Source organism: Lipophrys pholis (genome assembly GCF_963383615.2).
Source record: "Lipophrys pholis genome assembly, contig: SCAFFOLD_51, whole genome shotgun sequence".
Lineage (NCBI taxonomy): Eukaryota > Metazoa > Chordata > Actinopteri > Blenniiformes > Blenniidae > Lipophrys > Lipophrys pholis.
Genome location: NW_028292157.1, coordinates 155,001 through 173,857, shown reverse-complemented (window position 1 = coordinate 173,857; position 18,857 = coordinate 155,001). Strand labels below are relative to the sequence as shown.

Genomic DNA, 18,857 nt, shown 5'->3' with positions numbered 1-18,857 from the left:
TCCACCCAATCCTCCACCCAATCCTCCACCCAATCCTCCACCCTTCTACTCGCAGTACTACAGACAGTAAAACTTGCTTTAAGGTGTTTCCACATCAGCACCAGGAGTTCCTGACTTCTTAATGTGACCTAATGCATGTGAAGATGGTTCTGGAATGGTTCTGACGTTCCTCATGTTCCTGAACTTCTTTTTGGTTCCAATGAATCTTCAGGAAGATGAAGAACCAGCTGTACTGGTGAAGTTAGTAACTGAGCGTGTGGATTAGTAGTGATGTGTTGATGTGTTCTACAGAGTGTCAGCATTCGCTCCCTGCAGCATCCTCCTCTCTCATCAACTCCATGGAGGTTCTCTGAATGCTGAGCGCTCTGGAGGGTGTCCACTGTTCAGTAGCTGGTAGGAGAAGAACTGGGGGGGTGGAGTCATGGGGGTGGGGTCATGGGGGGGGGGTCATGGGGGGTGGAGTCATGGGGGGGAGTCATGGGGGTGGAGTCATGGGGGGGTGGAGTCATGGGGGGGAGTCATGGGGGTGGAGTCATGGGGGGTGGACTCATGGGGGGTGGAGTCATGGGGGGTGGAGTCATAGGGGGTGGAGTCATGGGGGGTGGAGTCATGGGGGGTGGAGTCATGGGGGGGTGGAGTCAGTTGCTGACCTGACTTATTTTACGTCCTGGGTGAACACCTGCCTCCACCAGACACACCTGAGACGGTGACTCTCATGTCCTCTGGTGCTCGGTGCGTCCTGCCAGCTGGACACGTCTCTCACAGCAGAACCCACAACTGAATAGAACAAATTCTCCTGATTCAGCACATTCCTGACAGATTAATGATAGAAAACTACGATACTCAGCATCACACAGGTCCGGTTAGCTGCAGCTCAAGTATGGGTGGGTAATATAAACTAACCTGTTCAGTCCAGTCACAGTTCAACTAAAGCTGGTATGGGTCGGGAATATAACCGGCTCCGACTACGGTGTGGGATGAGGTCCAAACAAGTTAGAGCAGCGCATTTCTCCCCCCAAATCCCACTTTATTTCACCTTGATGTGCAGCTCATGGGCCGGCGCCGCCTATTGAGGACCCCTGGTCTATATTATTAAAAACAGGTCCAATGCTGTGCTGTTGAAAGTAATGTCTCCTTATCAAGGTGACTGGTAGACATGAACCCGTGTGTGCTTGTAGTTGTCTCTGGCTACTGTAGACCTTCGAAATGCCTGTAATGGTGGAACAATTCATTTAATTAATTAATTAACTCTGCGTGCATGCGTGCGTGCGTGCGTGCGTGCGTGCGTGCGTGCGTGCGTGCGTGCGTGCGTGCGTGCGTGCGTGCGTGCGTGTGTGCCCGTGCGTGCGTGCGTGTGTGCGTGTGTGCCCGTGCGTGCGTGCGTGCGTGCGTGCGTGCGTGTGCCTGTGCGTGCGTGCGTGTGCCCGTGCGTGCGTGCGTGCGTGCGTGCGTGCGTGCGTGCGTGCGTGCGTGCGTGTGCCTGTGCGTGCGTGCGTGAGCTGGATGGATAGTATTTAATGTCTGCTGTTGTATCACTGTACAGTTTGGACACGTGGGCTTTGAATGACCTTCTCATTGACGATGTCCATCTGGAAGATTCCTGCAGTGTAGTAGGAGGACATGCCACTGTCAAAGAAGAACTCAGACAGAGCCAAATACACCATCCGGTCGTAGTCTCTGATGATGGGGTCCACAGCCAAGTTAACCTGCGTCACGTTCTGGTGAGCCAGATCGAAAAACACCCCCTGCAGAAATAACATCCATTGTCAACAGGAATGCTTCTCAGACCGGGAAGCTTATTTGTCCTAATCCCACCCTGAAGTTCATGTCCAGGCTCTGGGACGTCACTGCTGGGTCCTCAATCAGAGCATAATCGATTCCAATGAACTCATCCACTTCTATCCTCACAGGGATGGTGTCCAACATCGAGTTTACATCTACCAGAGCGGCATGGTTCAGAGCTGGGCAGATCTGAGGGGGAGAGAGAGAGAGGGATGAGTCAGAGAGAGAGAGAGAGAGAGATGAGTCAGAGAGAGAGAGATGAGTCAGAGTGAGAGCGAGAGAGAGAGGGAGAGAGAGAGAGAGAGAGAGGGATGAGTCAGAGAGAGAGAGAGAGAGAGAGAGAGAGAGATGAGTCAGAGAGAGAGAGAGAGAGAGAGAGAGAGAGATGAGTCAGAGAGGGAGAGAGAGAGAGAGAGATGAGTCAGAGAGGGAGAGAGAGAGAGAGAGAGAGGGATGAGTCAGAGAGAGAGAGAGAGAGAGAGAGAGAGAGATGAGTCAGAGAGAGAGAGAGAGAGAGAGAGAGAGACAGAGAGACAGAGAGAGAGAGAGAGAGAGAGAGAGAGAGAGAGACGTAGGTCACCTGTTGGTTGAGGAGGAAGCGCATGCCTGTGGTCAAAAATGTGGCGAGGAAGTCGTAAACTCTCCTGAAAAAGACATTTGATTGGCCGTCAGCGGTGTAATGATTGACAGATCAGTGAAGCCGGATGATTATTGGTTGGAGGCTGACCCGAGCGTCCCGCTGAACTTGGCCTTCATCTGGCTGATTTTGGCATTACAAGTGATGTTGTTGATCTTCAGTCGACCATCATCATCTCTGATCAGTTTCAGAACCGTGTTGATGTTTACACCGTCTGCAGATGCATTAATATTCCCTGTATCATAGCTGAAACACAACATCATCATGGTCATCATCATCACTCAGGTTTCCTCCTCTTCCTCACCTTGAGTCCCCCTTCAGTGTTAAATGAGTGGGTTTTGAAGGAGAACTTACAAGAACCAGTAGAGGATCCTTCTGTTAAAACTCAGTGAGATGGAGGAGTTCTGAACGTCAAACAACAAGCCGACTTCAGGGACGAACTTCAGGTCAGCGTGAGTCAGGTTCAGCTCTGTTATCTTCACACTGTCAACAGAGGGTGGTGTTGTTTATTCTTCATGTAGTGTTTGTATTAAGGAAAGCTGCATATTTAGTGATAAAAGTACTCAGTGATGGTGTATTGGAAACGTCCATCTTTGCCCTTCATCTCAGGCATGCTGATGTTACTGAGCTCCTCTTCCACAAACTTCTGAGTCTCAGTCTTCACTGAAAATGTAAAAGGAGTGAAACATAACTTTAAATGTGACAAAACTCAAAACTCAAGGGAAACATACGTTTTCACAGAATTGCTCAACCCCGTCCTTCAGACAAAGCCAGTATAACATAGTTGTAATCACTCCAACAAGGATGAAAAGAAGAGCCATCGGGCTTTACAGAGGAGAACCTCGCACTACTCTCAAGTCTCTGGTCAGTAAATATGACTGCAGAGCCGGAAGCAGGTTCAGCCAGTTCAGATTCCTCCTGTGACTCCGACGTCCAGTCAGGAGGAGAAACCAGAAAGAAATGATCTGGGACTTAGGGTCATCTCGTTCACCTGGGACCAGAACTGTCACTGGACTCCAGGACCTGAAAAGTCCTTGGGATTCCATCACGAGGACAACCTCGGCACTTCAAGGTGAAAATACTTTTAAAAGTCTGAAGCATGTGAGGAATACAGAACAAAGGAAGAGTCCAGGCCTGAAATGTGAATATGTAGCCACCATTCTTCAAAATGTATAATCTGACGTTTGTTTCTACTTGATGATGTATTTGTTTATGTTTCATATGCAGGTTGTTTATCTCTCTCTCTCTCTCTCTCTCTCTCTCTCTCTCTCTCTCTCTCTCTCTCTCTCTCTCTCTCTCTCTCTCTCTCTCTCTCTCTCTCTCTCTCTCTCTCTCTCTCTCTCTCTCTCTCTCTCTCTCTCTCTCTCTCTCTCTCTCTCTCTCTCTCTCTCCTCTCTCTCTCTCTCTCTCTCTCTCTCTCTCTCTCTCTCTCTCTCTCTCTGGGAGAACTCTCTTCCTGTTGAAAGAGCAATCATGGTGTGACACTAAAAGACTCAATCATTTCATCTTGGACACCTCAGCTGCCACACAGAACGACGGGAGGACAGGAAATCTGAATGAAAGCATCTTTAACAATAAGCTCATGTCATTACCCATGTCATTACCCATGTCATTACTCATGTCATTACCCATGTCATTACTCATGTCATTACTCATGTCATTACCCATGTCATTACCCATGTCATTACTCATGTCATTACCCATGTCATTACTCATGTCATTACTCATGTCATTACCCATGTCATTACCCATGTCATTACTCATGTCATTACTCATGTCATTACCCATGTCATACTCATGTCATTACTCATGTCATTACTCATGTCATTACCAATGTCATTACCCATGTCATTACTCATGTCATTACTCATGTCATTACTCATGTCATTACCCATGTCATTACTCATGTCATTACTCATGTCATTACCCATGTCATTACTCATGTCATTACTCATGTCATTACTCATGTCATTACCCATGTCATTACTCATGTCATTACTCATGTCATTACTCATGTCATTACCAATGTCATTACCCATGTCATTACTCACGTCATTACCCATGTCATTACTCATGTCATTACCCATGTCATTACCCATGTCATTACCCATGTCATTACTCATGTCATTACTCATGTCATTACCCATGTCATTACTCATGTCATTACTCACGTCATTACCCATGTCATTACCCATGTCATTACCCATGTCATTACTCATGTCATTACTCATGTCATTACCCATGTCATTACTCATGTCATTACTCATGTCATTACTCATGTCATTACCCATGTCATTACCCATGTCATTACCCATGTCATTACCCATGTCATTACCCATGTCATTACTCATGTCATTACTCATGTCATTACCCATGTCATTACTCATGTCATTACTCATGTCATTACCCATGTCATTACCCATGTCATTACCCATGTCATTACCCATGTCATTACCCATGTCATTACCCATGTCATTACTCATGTCATTACCCATGTCATTACTCATGTCATTACCCATGTCATTACCCATGTCATTACTCATGTCATTACTCACGTCATTACCCATGTCATTACCCATGTCATTACCCATGTCATTACTCATGTCATTACCCATGTCATTACTCATGTCATTACTCATGTCATTACTCATGTCATTACCCATGTCATTACTCATGTCATTACTCATGTCATTACTCATGTCATTACTCATGTCATTACCCATGTCATCACTCATGTCATTACCCATGTCATTACTCATGTCATTACTCATGTCATTACCCATGTCATTACTCATGTCATTACTCACGTCATTACCCATGTCATTACCCATGTCATTACCCATGTCATTACTCATGTCATTACCCATGTCATTACTCATGTCATTACTCATGTCATTACTCATGTCATTACCCATGTCATTACTCATGTCATTACTCATGTCATTACTCATGTCATTACCCATGTCATTACCCATGTCATCACTCATGTCATTACCCATGTCATTACTCATGTCATTACTCATGTCATTACCCATGTCATTACTCATGTCATTACCCATGTCATTACTCATGTCATTACTCATGTCATTACTCATGTCATTACCCATGTCATTACTCATGTCATTACTCATGTCATTACTCATGTCATTACTCATGTCATTACCCATGTCATTACCCATGTCATCACTCATGTCATTACCCATGTCATTACTCATGTCATTACTCATGTCATTACCCATGTCATTACCCATGTCATTACCCATGTCATCACTCATGTCATTACCCATGTCATTACCCATGTCATTACCCATGTCATCACTCATGTCATTACCCATGTCATTACTCATGTCATTACTCATGTCATTACCCATGTCATTACTCATGTCATTACCCATGTCATTACCCATGTCATTACCCATGTCATCACTCATGTCATTACCCATGTCATTACTCATGTCATTACTCATGTCATTACCCATGTCATTACCCATGTCATTACCCATGTCATCACTCATGTCATTACCCATGTCATTACCCATGTCATCACTCATGTCATTACCCATGTCATTACTCATGTCATTACTCATGTCATTACCCATGTCATTACTCATGTCATTACTCATGTCATTACCCATGTCATTACCCATGTCATCACTCATGTCATTACTCACACATCTCCAGTCCCTTGTCGGTGATTCGGATTTTGCAGCCTGCAGGTTCAGCAGTGGTTTGGAGTGAAAACGCCAAAGACAATAAGAGGGCTGAGAAGCAGGGCGTCATTCCAAAGCTGAACATAGCAACCTGAAACAAAGAGGAAGTGAAGATACAGGTTTGGTTCTGTTCACAAGTTGGTTTTTAGTTGTGGTTCAGACGGGTCCTAATCACAAGTCCCCCCCCATGTAGAAGAGTTAATGGGACTCCCTAGTCATTCTTCTATTGTGTCACATCATCCAGAGGACTTGTTTGAACCATCATATGACGTCCAGACTGGACCTCGATGCAACGTCCAGGAAAGACATGCAAAAAGCTTTGATTCTGGCCTCCCTGCAGACGTCCCAGAGACACCATGAGGACCACTGCTGCTCAGCCGGCAGAGGGACAATGACTTTCTTAAAAATAAGATTGATCTTCTGAATAATATTTTCTTTATATTTTAACAGTTACAAGAAAAATGTTACTTACAGAGCAAAGACTTCTTCAAATACTTACAGGTCAGGAGTTTTGTAAAGAGCATGTTCCCATCTTTTCCTACCCAGCCCCCCAATTCTGCCTTGAAAAATCTCTTCCTGTCGGATCCGTTCAAAGAAGGAATAAAAGCCCAGAATCACAATTTGCTGTCAAAACTCGACTAAGTCATGACTTTAGATCATTTGAAATCAGTGGCGGCTGGTCAATAGAGGGAGCCGGGGCGCCGCCCCCTGGTGGAAACAAGAGGAAGGTTTGTTTTTTTAAATATAAAATATGTGAATAAACTGTAATACTGTCGAAATGTGTTGATGACAACAAAGTGACAACGAGCCCTGAACTGGATTCGCTTCATTTTCTACAGATAATCTTCAGTGGTGTGTGTGTGTGTGTGTGTGTGTGTGTGTGTGTGTGTGTGTGTGTGTGTGTGTGTGTGTGTGTGTGTGTGTGTGTGTGTGTGTGTGTGTGTGTGTGTGTGTGTGTGTGTGTGTGTGTGTGTGTGTGTGTGCGTGTGTGTGTGTGTGTGTGTGAGCAGCCAGGGGCAAAGAGGAAAGCCACCCTGAGGAGGCGGGGCTTAGTATCGATCTCACCAATGACTGATTAACACCAGAGTGACTAATCAGCACCATAATAATGAAGAGCCATCCCTCCATCCCTCCATCCCTCAATCCCTCCATCATCCATCATCCATCATCCCTCCATCCCTCCATCATCCTCCATCCCTCCATCCCTCCATCATCCCTCCATCATCCCTCCATCCCTCCATCATCCCTCCATCATCCCTCCATCCCTCCATGCCTCCATCATCCATCATCCATCATCCATCATCCATCATCCCTCCATCCCTCCATCATCCATCATCCATCCATCCATCATCCATCATCCATCATCCCTCCATCCCTCCATCATCCATCATCCATCCATCCATCATCCATCATCCATCATCCCTCCATCCCTCCATCCCTCCATCCCTCCATCTATCCATCATCCATCCATCCATCCATCCATCTCCTCCCTCTTCTCTGTTTCCAGGTGGTGGTGGTGTCAGTCTGAGCACCGTCACCCAGATCACATTGCACCATTAAGAACCTTCCTGCAGGTGGAGAGCCCACAGTAAGGTGGAGAGCCAACAGGAAGGTGGAGAGCCCACAGGAAGGTGGAGAGCCCACAGGAAGGTGGAGAGCCAACAGGAAGGTGGAGAGCCCACAGGAAGGTGGAGAGCCAACAGGAAGGTGGAGAGCCCACAGGAAGGTGGAGAGCCCACAGGAAGGTAGAGAGCCCACAGGAAGGTAGAGAGCCCACAGGAAGGTAGAGAGCCCACAGGAAGGTGGAGAGCCCACAGGAAGGTAGAGAGCCCACAGGAAGGTGGAGAGCCCACAGGTAGGTGGAGAGCCCACAGGAAGGTGGAGAGCCCACAGGAAGGTGGAGAGCCCACAGGAAGGTGGAGAGCCAACAGGAAGGTGGAGAGCCCACAGGTAGGTGGAGAGCCCCAACTAAGAAATGTATCACCAGCCGCCAACAATTGAAATGTGCCTGGCACGAGGATTTGAGTGTGAGAATGACAGATAATGGTAAATGTTCCTTCTTCTTGTGCATCCGACCTGGACTTCTATACTTCTACACTTATATACTTATATACTTATATACTTATATACTTCTACGCTTCTACGCTTCTACACTTCTACACTTCTACACTTCTACACTTCTACACTTCTACACTTCTACACTTCTACACTTCTACACTTCTATACTTCTACACTTCTACACTTCTATACTTCTACACTTCTACACTTCTACACTTCTATACTTCTATACTTCTACACTTCTACACTTCTATACTTCTACGCTTCTATACTTCTACGCTTCTACACTTCTACACTTCTACACTTCTATACTTCTACGCTTCTACACTTCTACACTTCTACACTTCTACACTTCTACACTTCTATAATTCTACGCTTCTACACTTCTATAATTCTACACTTCTACACTTCTACACTTCTATAATTCTACACTTCTATACTTCTACACTTCTATACTTCTACGCTTCTACGCTTCTACACTTCTACAATTCTACACTTCTACACTTCTATAATTCTACACTTCTATAATTCTACACTTCTATAATTCTACACTTCTATACTCTACACTTCTATACTTCTACACTTCTATAATTCTACACTTCTATAATTCTACACTTCTATACTCTACACTTCTATACTCTACACTTCTATACTCTACACTTCTATACTTCTACACTTCTATAAGCTGCATTAGTCAAAGGTGAGACTCGAGCGTGTTTTCCTCTGTGAATCCTTCCTGTGAAAGCTGTTACAGTAACCGGATTGACCAGCACACATGCTTTGGAACTGTCCTTGGATTGGTTTTGGAATACCCCCCCCCCCCCCCCCGGCCTGATCCAAGCCCTGCTTCATTTGGAGTGAGGCTGGTTGATGTGGAACTATCAGACACCCTGAGCTATATGTTGTGACACTGTTAGCAATGACGGTCAGGGGCGACTGGTCATTAGGGGCAGGGGGCTGAGCGCCACCTGGTGTCATTAGAAAGGACTGCGTGCAAAGTGTGTTCTTAATTCCTTAAGATTATCTACAATATTTTCCTGTCTGTGGAAAAAGACTAAAAAGATCTCCAAGAGACTAGAAACTCCCTCTGCTAGTCAATCTGAACCAATCAGGCTCCATAACACGTAGACCAGGGGTCATCAATAGGCGGCGGTGGCCCACGGCAGCCAGCGGTCTGGCCGGCGCCGACCCGCTGGCCGTACATCAATGGTAAATCAAATGGGATTTGTGGGGGTTAAAAGATGTGCTGCTCTACCTTTTTAATCTTCATCCCACACCGTAGTCAGAGCCGGAGTCTGATTGCATCTGACGTCATCACATCAATGCTGCTCCGCTCGGATTTCAGTTCCCCCACCCTCCAAACCTCCGTCACCCAGCAGTGAGTCAGCATTAAACTAAGAACCAAGCTGAGCTGCAGCAGGAAGAGCTTCAACTGGACTGAACCGGTTAGTTTATAGAACCGACCCAGACTAGCTTCAGCTGAACTCTGACTGGACTGAACCGGTTAGTTTATAGAACCGACCCATACTAGCTTCAGCTGAACTCTGACTGGACTGAACGGGTTAGTTTATAGAACCGACCCATACTAGCTTCAGCTGAACTCTGACTGGACTGAACCGGTTCGTTTATAGAACCGACCCATACTTGATCTGCAGCAGACCAGAGCGGTCAGCAGAGTGGATCAGTACTTCAACTCTCTGCATGCAGCAGCTTTAATACCAACGAGCCTCCAAAGGCCCAAAGTCACAAAACAGAGAACATGAGGTGATACAAGCCCTCTGGGTCTACGCTCTGGGTCTACCCTCTGGGTCTACGCTCTGGGTCTACGCTCTGGGTCTACCCTCTGTGTCTACGCTCTGGGTCTACCCTCTGGGTCTACCCTCTGGGTCTACCCTCTGGGTCTACCCTCTGGGTCTACGCTCTGGGTCTACGCTCTGGGTCTACCTTCTGTGTCTACCCTCTGTGTCTACGCTCTGGGTCTACACTGTGGGTCTACGCTCTGTCTCTACCCTCTGGGTCTACGCTCTGGGTCTACGCTCTGGGTCTACGCTCTGGGTCTACGCTCTGGGTCTACCCTCTGGGTCTACGCTCTGGATCTACGCTCTGGGTCTACACTCTGGGTCTACACTCTGGGTCTACACTCTGGGTCTACCCTCTGTGTCTACGCTCTGGGTCTACACTGTGGGTCTACGCTCTGGGTCTACGCTCTGGGTCTACGCTCTGGGTCTACGCTCTGGGTCTACACTCTGGGTCTACACTCTGGGTCTACACTCTGGGTCTACACTCTGGGTCCACCCTCTGGGTCTACGCTCTGTCAGCATTGGTACAAGAGAGCAGCAGCAGCATCGCTGCTCTCTTGATGAAAGCTGAGAGGTAGAGGAACCGGTAGAGGAGCTGTTAAAGGAGCGTTCACACATAATGATGGCATGTTTGGCATCAACAGAACAGCAGGTTGCCATGTTGGCTGACCAGGAGCCACCAAACTGATACAGCTGGAGGAAATACTGCTAGAATATTAACTTCTCCTCTTTCTGTCTTTCCCTGGATCTCCTCTATACAATCCTCAAAGTGGTGGAGCTGCACTCTAACAAACCCCAGACTGATGTTAGATGTATATTAATTCATTTATGTTTTTATTATTTTGCTGATTTTAGAGAGAAACAGTTTCACCCAAAGCTAAAAGGACGTTATAAAGATAGTCTTTCAATTTAAATATAGTCTCTATGTGTGTTGAGTCGACATTAATACCGAGGTTTTCCCTCAATAAATATCCATTACAAGTTTCAGCTTTTAGTAGAAAAACAATGTGATTAATCACAATTAATTACAGAAAATTGTGCAATTAATTAGTACATTTTTTTAATCGATTGACATCACTAATATATATGTAACAGTGATGTCCCGATCCGATCGGTAGATATCGGATCGGGGCCGATACTGCTGATTTGTGACTGATCGGTCATCGGCAAATCCAGCCGATCAGCCCGCCGATAAAAAACAAACAAACAAGACTTTTTCCCGTCAGCTGCCGTAAAGCGAGCCTCGTGTGCCACCTGCCGTAAAGCGAGCCCCATGTGCCACCTGCCGTAAAGCGAGCCCCATGTGCCACCTGCCGTAAAGCGAGCCCCGTGTGCCACCTGCCGTAAAGCGAGCCCCATGTGCCACCTGCCGTAAAGCGAGCCCCGTGTGCCACCTGCCGTAAAGCGAGCCCCATGTGCCACCTGCCGTAAAGCGAGCCCCGTGTGCCACCTGCCGTAAAGCGAGCCCCATGTGCCACCTGCCGTAAAGCGAGCCCCGTGTGCCACCTGCCATAAAGCGAGACCCGTGTGCCACCTGCCGTAAAGCGAGCCCCGTGTGCCACCTGCCGTAAAGCGAGCCTCGTGTGCCACCTGCCGTAAAGCGAGGTGAGCAGCCTGGAGGGGTTTTAAGGTTGATAACCAAACCAGTCCTGAGAGGTGGAGCACCAGAGCTTCACCACAGTCCCGAGAGGTGGAGCACCAGAGCTTCACCACAGTCCTGAGAGGTGGAGCACCAGAGCTTCACCACAGTCCCGAGAGGTGGAGCACCAGAGCTTCGTTCAACACAACTAATCTGATAAGACATCTAAAGTAAACATGCGGTGGAGTACGCTCAGCAAACACCATCATCCGTGGACAATAGATGACGTAATGCCCCCCCCCCACCGCGGTCCCTACGTCACCTAATAACCACTACGTCACCTAATAACCACAACAATCAGGGACTAGAAGCTCGGGTGGAGCTGCAGAAGCTAGAAGCAGGCGGAGCGGGGCCATAGACCTATAAAACTAGATTATATAGTGGTTATGTGTTTATGTGCAGGAGTCTACTTCTATATTTCTATGTGGTCTGTCTTCTTCTGTGTTCTTGTTGTGTTTGGTGAGTCACAGCGCCCCTAAAGGCCTGGCATGTGTACTACATGCCCTGAAGCCTGGTGTTGAGCCGTGTTCATAGTGAGGTGAGGACGGTGAGGACAGGGAGGACAAAGATGGTTTTATCCTTGTGTGGACGTCCCCTCAGTTTACAACAACAAACTGTCCACTTTAAAATAAAGGCTCAGTCCCCACAGGGGGGCCATATGGTGGAACAAGAACCCAGAAGGTTCCTCTAGTCTGAAGGGAGACGGGGATATTCTGAATACGTTTTTGAGAGTACTATGTTCAGAATACTACTGGAATGAAGTATTTATACTTCACATTGAAATGTAAATGTTTAGTGACATTCAGGTCAAACCTCTCATACTGCTTTAAGGTAAACACAAAGAAGTTACATTGGAGCCTGAGAGTATTTATGTTTAAGATTTATTGATTTACTTTTATTATTGTATTTGTACTTTTTAGGACTTAAAAGGCTGAAGTAGTTTAAGTTAAGATAAATAATAGAAACAAGACTGCAGAGTGTACCTGGGTTTTGTTGTTCTGACTGAATAAAGTTTAAATAAGTTCTTAAGTCATTCTGAGAAGTATTCTGATTCAATAAGTGAGTTTTACAATAAGTTCTAGGTAAACAAAGCTTCTGCCAATAGTACTTTTAGCTTCAGACATCTTAGTCGCTCCACAAATACACTATTGAGTATATATTCAATACAAGAACAATAAAAACAAAATAAAACAATAAAAAAAACAATAAAAATCAGTAAAAATGTTAAAAACAATACCAGTCAACCTCTCAGACTGAGTTAAAAGCCAAAGAGAAGAAGTGTGTTTTCAGAGAGCTTTTATTTTATTTTATTTTATTTTTTATTTTAATTTTTCTTTCCCCCTTGTCCTGTTCGGCAGCTTGAACAAACAATATGATGTGATCTAGAACCTTCTGGAGTCAGAACAGTTTTTACTCTTGAACAGGAAGAGACCTGGAGTCTCCTCCTGCTGCTGCTTTATTAGGAGTTGGTAAGGCTGATGTACGGGGGGGGGGGGGGGGCACTCACAGAGAGAGAGAGAAGAGCAGAGAGGGAGGGGGGACGCTCAAAGAGAGAGAGAAGATAAGAGAGGGAGGGGGGGACGCTCAAAGAGAGAGAGAAGAGAAGAGATGAGGGGGGGACGCTCAAAGAGAGAGAAGAGAAGAGAGGGAGGGGGACACTCAAAGAGAGAGAGAAGATAAGAGAGGGAGGGGGGGACGCTCAAAGAGAGAGAGAAGAGAAGAGATGAGGGGGGGACGCTCAAAGAGAGAGAAGAGAAGAGAGGGAGGGGGACACTCAAAGAGAGAGAGAAGAGAAGAGGGAGGGGGGACGCTCAAAGAGAGAGAGAAGAGAAGAGAGGGAGGGGGGGGATGCTCAAAGAGAGAGAGAAGATAAGAGACGGAGGGGGGGACGCTCAAAGAGAGAGAGAAGAGAAGAGAAGAGGGGGGGACGCTCAAAGAGAGAGAAGAGAAGAGAGGGAGGGGGACACTCAAAGAGAGAGAGAAGAGAAGAGGGAGGGGGGACGCTCAAAGAGAGAGAGAAGAGAAGAGAGGGAGGGGGGGATGCTCAAAGAGAGAGAGAAGATAAGAGACGGAGGGGGGACGCTCAAAGAGAGAGAGAAGAGAAGAGAGGGAGGGGGGATGCTCAAAGAGAGAGAGAAGAGAAGAGAGGGAGGGGGACGCTCAAAGAGAGAGAGAAGAGAAGAGAGGGAGGGGGACACTCAAAGAGAGAGAGAGAAGAGAAGAGGGAGGGGGTACGCTCAAAGAGAGAGAGAAGAGAAGAGAGGGAGGGGGGGATGCTCAAAGAGAGAGAGAAGATAAGAGAGGGAGGGGGGACGCTCAAAGAGAGAGAGAAGAGAAGAGATGGAGGGGGGACGCTCAAAGAGAGAGAGAAGAGAAGAGAGGGAGGGGGGATGCTCAAAGAGAGAGAGAAGAGAAGAGAAGAGGGGGGGACGCTCAAAGAGAGAGAGAAGAGAAGAGAGGGAGGGGGGATGCTCAAAGAGAGAGAGAAGAGAAGAGAGGGAGGGGGACGCTCAAAGAGAGAGAGAAGAGAAGAGGGAGGGGGGACGCTCAAAGAGAGAGAGAAGAGAAGAGATGGAGGGGGGGGGACGCTCAAAGAGAGAGAGAAGAGAAGAGAGGGAGGGGGGATGCTCAAAGAGAGAGAGAAGAGAAGAGAAGAGAAGAGAGGGAGGGGGACGCTCGAAGAGAGAGAGAAGAGAAGAGATGGAGGGGGGGACGCTCAAAGAGAGAGAGAAGAGAAGAGAGGGAGGGGGATGCTCAAAGAGAGAGAGAAGAGAAGAGAGGGAGGGGGGACGCTCAAAAAGAGAGAGAAGAGAAGAGAAGAGGGGGGGACGCTCAAAGAGAGAGAGAAGAGAAGAGAGGGAGGGGGGACGCTCAAAGAGAGAGAGAAGAGAAGAGAGGGAGGGGGACGCTCAAAGAGAGAGAGAAGAGAAGAGAGGGAGGGGGGACGCTCAAAGAGAGAGAGAAGAGAAGAGAGGGAGGGGGACGCTCAAAGAGAGAGAGAAGAGAAGAGGGAGGGGGGACGCTCAAAGAGAGAGAGAAGAGAAGAGAGGGAGGGGGGACGCTCAAAGAGAGAGAGAAGAGAAGAGAGGGAGGGGGACGCTCAAAGAGAGAGACGAGAAGAGAGGGAGGGGGGACGCTCAAAGAGAGAGAGACGAGAAGAGAAGTTTTATTATTATTTACAGTTTATCACATTGATCCAAATATTTTACAACTGTTATTTAGATTAATTATTTAGAGAACAGTAAGATTATTTTCTAGATTAAGCAGCCTGAGCAGCTCTATCTAGACAGTAAGATGATTTCTTAGATTAAGCAGCCTGAGCAGCTCTATCTAGACAGTAAGATGATTTCCTAGATTAACCAGCCTGAGCAGCTCTATCTAGACAGTAAGATGATTTCCTAGATTAACCAGCCTGAGCAGCTCTATCTAGACAGTAAAATGATTTCCTAGATTAACCAGCCTGAGCAGCTCTATCTAGACAGTAAGATGATTTTCTAGATTAACCAGCCTGAGCAGCTCTATCTAGACAGGAACATGATGTTCTAGATTAACCAGCCTGAGCTGCTCTATCTAGACAGTAACATGATTTCTTAGATTAACCAGCCTGAGCAGCTCTATCTAGACAGTAACATGATTTCTTAGATTAACCAGCCTGAGCAGCTCTATCCAGACAGGAACATGAAGCAGGAACATGAATTAACAAAGAAGCAACAACAAAAGAGGAACATGATTTTAGTGGACGGCCGGAGCAGGTGGGACAGATACTGTGGGGCGAGGCCATGGAGACATTTAAAAACAAATCAAGAATTTTAAAATCAATCCTAAGAGGAACAGGGAGCAGTGGACCGATACTAAAACTGGAGTGATGTGCTGGAGTGTTCTGGCTCCTGTTAGAAGTCGAGCAGCGACATTTTGGATCAGCTGAAGACGTGAGAGTGAGACTGGCTGAGCCCAACCTAAAGTACATTGCAGTAATCTAAAAGCAGGGATTAAAATCTCTAAATGATCCAAGGACAGGAAAGGTTTCACTTTGGCTCCTTGTCTCAACTGACCACTTATTTAATTTGTAGATGGAATTTAAGATGAAAGTCCAGTCTGCCTTAGAGGACCCAGATCAACAAGAACCTTGGTGGAACCACTGGGCCCAAACAACATGACCTCCGTCTTCTCATTGTTTCAATGTAAAAAGTTGAGTGACGACCAGGACCTGACTTCAACATGCCGTCAAGGACCGGATTCATGGGAAAAGCCTTTCCTGGATTCAGAGGAAAGTAAATGTGTCTGTCGTCAGCATAAGAATGAAAAATGACGCCATGTTTCTGGAGAACCGATACAAGAGGAAGGAGGTAGAGGGAGAATAGAAGAGGGCCAAGTATAGAGCCTTGAGGCACTCCACATGTAGGAGGCACTGCAGAGGACTCTACGGGTCCAACACGGACACAGAAACTTCTCTCCTCTAAATACCACCTGAACCACTTTAAAGCACCGCCTCTTGTGTCCACCAAGGTCTCCAGACGAGACAGGAGGGTCTGATGGTCTACTGTGTCCAAGGCAGCTGGGAGGTCCAACAGAACCAGAGCAACATAGCAACCAGAGTCTGTGGCCAGGAAGAGATCATTAAGAACCTTCAGCAGTGGCGACTCAGTGCTGGGAAGGTTCTAAACCCAGACTGAAACACCTCCGGAATGTTCTGCTCATCCAAGGAGGACTTTAGCTGAAGATAAACTATTTTCTCCAGAACCTTAGAGAGGAAGGAAGCCTGGAGATAGTCCTGGAATCTGTGAACCCAGAGGGTCTGAGCCAGGCTCTTTAATCTAAGGTGTCACCACTGCATGTTTAAAACTCACAGGTACACTCCCATTCACCAAACTGCTGTTTAACATGTGGAGGACAAACGGTGGGAAGATGCTCTTTAAAAAGACCAGGTGGAACTGGATCATTGGGGATCCAGCAGGCTTCATATGGCCAATGACCGGCTCACACTGCTCTAGCTCAGCAGAGCATGAGACAGAGGTAGAGGGGACATAAGCAGGACTGCTAATGAGGGTCCTAATGTCCACAACCTTAACATTACACACAATGACTGCTTCACCCTTTTAGCAAAACATTATACACAGTGAATTGTAAAACTCTTGGCACATTGTCACACCTTAGACACGGAAAAGGATTGTGAGATTTACTTCCTGGTCATTGCAAAGCCCCAGATTACCAATGACCACACAAATGAACACATTGTGCTCGTTTGAAAACGCAGAACTCAGGTGTGCTATAAAAGGCAGCAGGTGAGTTTACCTGTCTTCAGCAAAAATGGAAGGAGCGAGAAGAAGAATGAGAATGAGAGGTGGAGCTCAAAGAGGAGATGAATGAGGTAGAGGAAGAGGAAGAGGAGAAGAAGGAGGCAGAGGAAGAGCATGCGGAGTAGAAGGAAGGAGAGGAAGAAGAGAAGAAGGAGGGAGAGGAAGAGGCCTAGGTAGAGGGAGAGGAGAAGAAGGAGGGAGAGGAAGAGGAAAAGAAGGAGGGAGAGGAGGAGGCCTAGGTAGAGGAAGAGGAGAGGAAGGGGTCTAGGTAGAGGAAGAGGAGAAGAAGGAGGGAGAGGAAGAGCCCTAGGTAGAGGAAGAGGAGAGGAAGGAGGGAGAGGAAGAGCCCTAGGTAGAGGAAGAGGAGAGGAAGGAGGGAGAGGAAGAGGTCTAGGTAGAGGAAGAGGAGAAGAAGGAGGGAGACGAAGAGGTCCAGGTAGAGGAAGAGGAGAGGAAGGAGGGAGAGGAAGAGGTCTTGGTAGAGGAAGAGGAGAAGAAGGAGGGAGAGGAGAGGAGGAGGCCTAGGTAGAGGAAGAGGAGAGGAAGGAGGGAGAGGAAGAGGAAAAGAAGGAGGGAGAGGAGGAGGCCTAGGTAGAGGAAGAGGAAAAGAAGGAGGGAAAGGAGGAGGCCTAGGTAGAGGAAGAGGAGAGGAAGGAGGGAGAGGAAGAGGCCTAGGTAGAAGAAGAGGAAAAGAAGGAGGGAGAGGAGGAGGCCTAGGTAGAGGAAGAGGAGAGGAAGGAGGGAGAGGAAGAGGAGAAGAAGGAGGGAGAGGAGGAGGCCTAGGTAGAGGAAGAGGAGAAGAAGGAGGGAGAGGAAGAGGCCTAGGTAGAGGAAGAGGAAGAGGAGAGGAAGAAGGGAGAGGAAGAGGAGAAGAAGGAGGCAGAGGAGGAGGCCTAGGTAGAAGAAAAAGAGAGGAAGGAGGGAGAGGAAGAGGCCTCGGTAGAGGAAGAGGAGAAGAAGGAGGGAGAGGAAGAGGAAAAGAAGGAGGGAGAGGAGGAGGTCTAGGTAGAGGAAGAGGAGAAGAAGGAGGCAGAGGAAGAGGTCTAGGTAGAGGAAGAGGAGAGGAAGGAGGGAGAGGAAGAGGCCTAGGTAGAGGAAGAGGAGAGGAAGAAGGGAGAGGAAGAGGAGAAGAAGGAGGCAGAGGAAGAGGTCTAGGTAGAGGAACAGGAGAAGAAGGAGGGAGAGGAAGAGCCCTAGGTAGAGGAAGAGGAGAAGAAGGAGGGAGAGGAAGAGGTCTAGGTAGAGGAAGAGGAGAAGAAGGAGGCAGAGGAAGAGCCCTAGGTAGAGGAAGAGGAGAGGAAGGAGGGAGAGGAAGAGGAAGAGGAAAAGAAGGAGGGAGAGGAGGAGGCCTAGGGAGAGGAAAAGGAGAAGAAGGAGGGAGAGGAAGAGCCCTAGGTAGAGGAAGAGGAGAGGAAGGAGGGAGAGGAAGAGGAGAAGAATGAGGGAGAGGAGGAGGCCTAGGTAGAGGAAGAGGAGATAAAGGAGGGAGAGGAAGAGGTCTAGGTAGAGGAAGAGGAGAAGAAGGAGGGAGAGGGAGAGCCCTAGGTAGAGGAAGAGGAGAAGAAGGAGGGAGAGGAAGAGGTCTAGGTAGAGGAAGAGGAGAAGAAGGAGGGAGAGGAAGAGGTCTAGGTAGAGGAAGAGGAGAAGAAGGGGGGAGAGGAAGAGGTCTAGGTAGAGGAAGAGGAGAAGAAGGGGGGAGAGGAAGAGGTCTAGGTAGAGGAAGAGGAGAAGAAGGAGGGAGAGGAAGAGGTCTAGGTAGAGGAAGAGGGGAGAGGAAGAGCAGAAGAAGGACTTGAAGAGTTGATAGAACCTGAACAAAGAAGACCAGGACCAGATTGGACTCCAGGAATGTGTTGGACACTTGTTGGACATGTTCTGAACCATGAAGGGACACCGGAGGACGCTGGAGCAGGACTTCTACCAATGCCAGCAGAA

General features: G+C 47.5%; 1 protein-coding gene across 1 annotated transcript in view; it reads right to left on the bottom strand.

Moving 5' to 3' along the window:
• The window catches only part of pltp (phospholipid transfer protein), a 35,186-nt gene that overhangs the window by 12,024 nt on the left and 4,305 nt on the right, over positions 1 to 18,857 (bottom strand). Inside the window, exons 2-8 of the mRNA XM_080493764.1 lie at positions 6,091 to 6,220; positions 2,983 to 3,082; positions 2,774 to 2,902; positions 2,510 to 2,665; positions 2,363 to 2,426; positions 1,816 to 1,971; positions 1,569 to 1,745 (exon numbers count right to left, since the gene is read on the bottom strand). Coding sequence (XP_080349890.1) covers positions 1,569 to 1,745; positions 1,816 to 1,971; positions 2,363 to 2,426; positions 2,510 to 2,665; positions 2,774 to 2,902; positions 2,983 to 3,082; positions 6,091 to 6,214 — 906 coding nt within the window. The 5' untranslated portion in view covers positions 6,215 to 6,220. The remainder of the gene's footprint in view (positions 1 to 1,568; positions 1,746 to 1,815; positions 1,972 to 2,362; positions 2,427 to 2,509; positions 2,666 to 2,773; positions 2,903 to 2,982; positions 3,083 to 6,090; positions 6,221 to 18,857) is intronic.